Genomic DNA, 2,074 nt, shown 5'->3' with positions numbered 1-2,074 from the left:
CCACAAACGTTCTTGCGGTGTGTGATCAAAATGGGGAGTTCGTCTTCGTTTTGCCAAGGTGGGAAGGGTCTGCAGTCGATTCAAGGGTTCTTAGGGATGCGGTTCCGCGACCGTACGGAGTGAGGGTTCCAAAGGGTATTATAATAATCGTATACGTTATTTAAACATGTGTACCTGCCACAACACATGTGCATGACATTTCGAAATGTGTACAGGATACTATTACCTATGTGATGCTGGATACCCCAACGCTGAAGGATTCTTGGCGCCGTACAGAGGGGAACGATACCATCTCTCCGATTGGCGTGGAGTAGGAAACGCACCGACAACAGCAAGAGAATTTTTCAACATGAAACATTCTTCAGCAAGGAACGTTATCGAGCGAGCGTTTGGGTTGCTAAAGGGGCGGTGGGCTATTCTTAGAGGAAAATCATTCTACCCAATACAAGTCCAATGTCGAACAATAACTGAATGTTGCCTTATTCACAACTTGATCACAAAGAAGATGGGAATCGTTGCAATGTTTGACGTGCCCGATGAGGAGAATTCTGCATTAGTTGGTCTTGATGGGGATCATATTGAATTTATTGAATCATCAGAGGAATGGACCAAGTTTAGGGATGACTTAGCAGTCGAAATGTTTACTCAATGGCAAAGAGCCTGATTATTCAATGTTCATTGCTTACTTTCCTTTTACTATTGAATGGAATTTAATTATGGAACATTTCAAGTATGTCGTGAAAATGTTTTGTGCCAAGACTCTGTGTGAACAAGTTAAATTGGAACATATAATTTCAGCAGTTTATCCTTTATTTGTGCATGTGTTTAATTTATAGCATCTTTTCATTCAACAAACGTTTGCATGCAGCATAATGACAGGTAATGGTAAGAGGTCTAAACACGTATGGTCGAAGGTGGAGGACGCTAAATTGGTGGAAACTCTATTGTATTTGGTGGAGACCGGTTGAGGTCCGATAATGGGACGTTTCGACCAGGATACCTACAACACTTAGAGCGAATTCTGCATGAGAAAGTGCCCAGGTGCGCACTGAATCAGAACACCATTGAGTGCAAGGTGAGGAGTCTGAAGAAACAATACAACGCAGTATCAGAGATGTGAAGTCAGTCGGGGTTCAGCTGGAACGAGGAGTTCAAATGTGTCCAGGTCGAGAGGGAGATTTTCGATCTTTGGGTTCGGATAAGATTCTAGAAAAAAAATGTACGGATACGTGTTATAATATAAATATTAATAATGTGTATGTGTATCAATGCAGAGTCATCCCAATGCGAAGGGGATGTGGAACAAGCCATTCCCACATTACAATGACCTCTCCACCGTATTTGGGAAAGACAGAGCAGTAGGGCAATCAAGTGAGGACCCATATGTGATGACGACGAATGCATTTAGAGAGTTTGAAGATGAGATTCGACTTGGATCACAGGATTATCACACTTCTGAGGTTTGCCAGACAGAATCACCATTAAATCAAGATGAAATAGATGAAGAGCCAGTAGAGCAATCTATAGGTAGAACGAGTGTACCTACCAAGTCATCTCGAGGTAGTAAGAGGAAGAGGTCATCATTCCAAGCTGAAATGATCGACATCATGAGATCGACTGTTAAAATGCAGAGCATACACATGGGTAGACTTGCATCATGGCAAAAGGAGAAGTATGAGGTGGAGTTCGGGCGTCGGAAGGAAGTAGTAAATGTCATATACAACATTCATGGCCTGGATAAGGATGATCAAGTCACCCTTATTAACCTCGTTGTCACAGACATTCAGAAGAGGATTGCTTCCTTGCAGTACTAGAATACGCACGGAAGAGGTACTGCCTCCGTCTACTAGAAAGAAACATGTAGACTGACCACAGCCCTATATTTTGTTTATAGTTCTTTTGGATGACAGTAAATGGACAATGGACTGTCATGTCGAAAAGAATGATAACTTTTGCATACTTGAAAATATGTAATTTTTGTGTTTGTAAATATAACTAATATTATAAGTATCGAAAAGAACCTATATTTTGTGAATTTTTTTTGGATATATATACATACAAACATTCAATATGA

General features: G+C 40.8%; 1 protein-coding gene across 1 annotated transcript; it reads left to right on the top strand.

Moving 5' to 3' along the window:
- Positions 1 to 205: 205 nt before the first annotated feature.
- On the top strand, positions 206 to 664 carry LOC120083906 (protein ALP1-like). The gene has a single exon (XM_039039814.1). It carries the CDS (start codon positions 206 to 208, stop codon positions 662 to 664), a length of 459 nt encoding a protein of 152 aa, XP_038895742.1.
- The last annotated feature ends 1,410 nt before the right edge of the window (positions 665 to 2,074 follow it).

The sequence above is a fragment of the Benincasa hispida genome, chromosome 8, assembly GCF_009727055.1.
Source record: "Benincasa hispida cultivar B227 chromosome 8, ASM972705v1, whole genome shotgun sequence".
Lineage (NCBI taxonomy): Eukaryota > Viridiplantae > Streptophyta > Magnoliopsida > Cucurbitales > Cucurbitaceae > Benincasa > Benincasa hispida.
Note: the sequence above shows the minus strand (reverse complement) of the source record. Positions and strands in the feature narration are given on the sequence as shown.

What these genes read in the sequence shown, in the direction of transcription:
- LOC120083906 (XM_039039814.1), top strand. Translation starts at nt 206, where the DNA reads ATGTGTACAGGATACTATTACCTATGTGATGCTGGATACCCCAACGCT.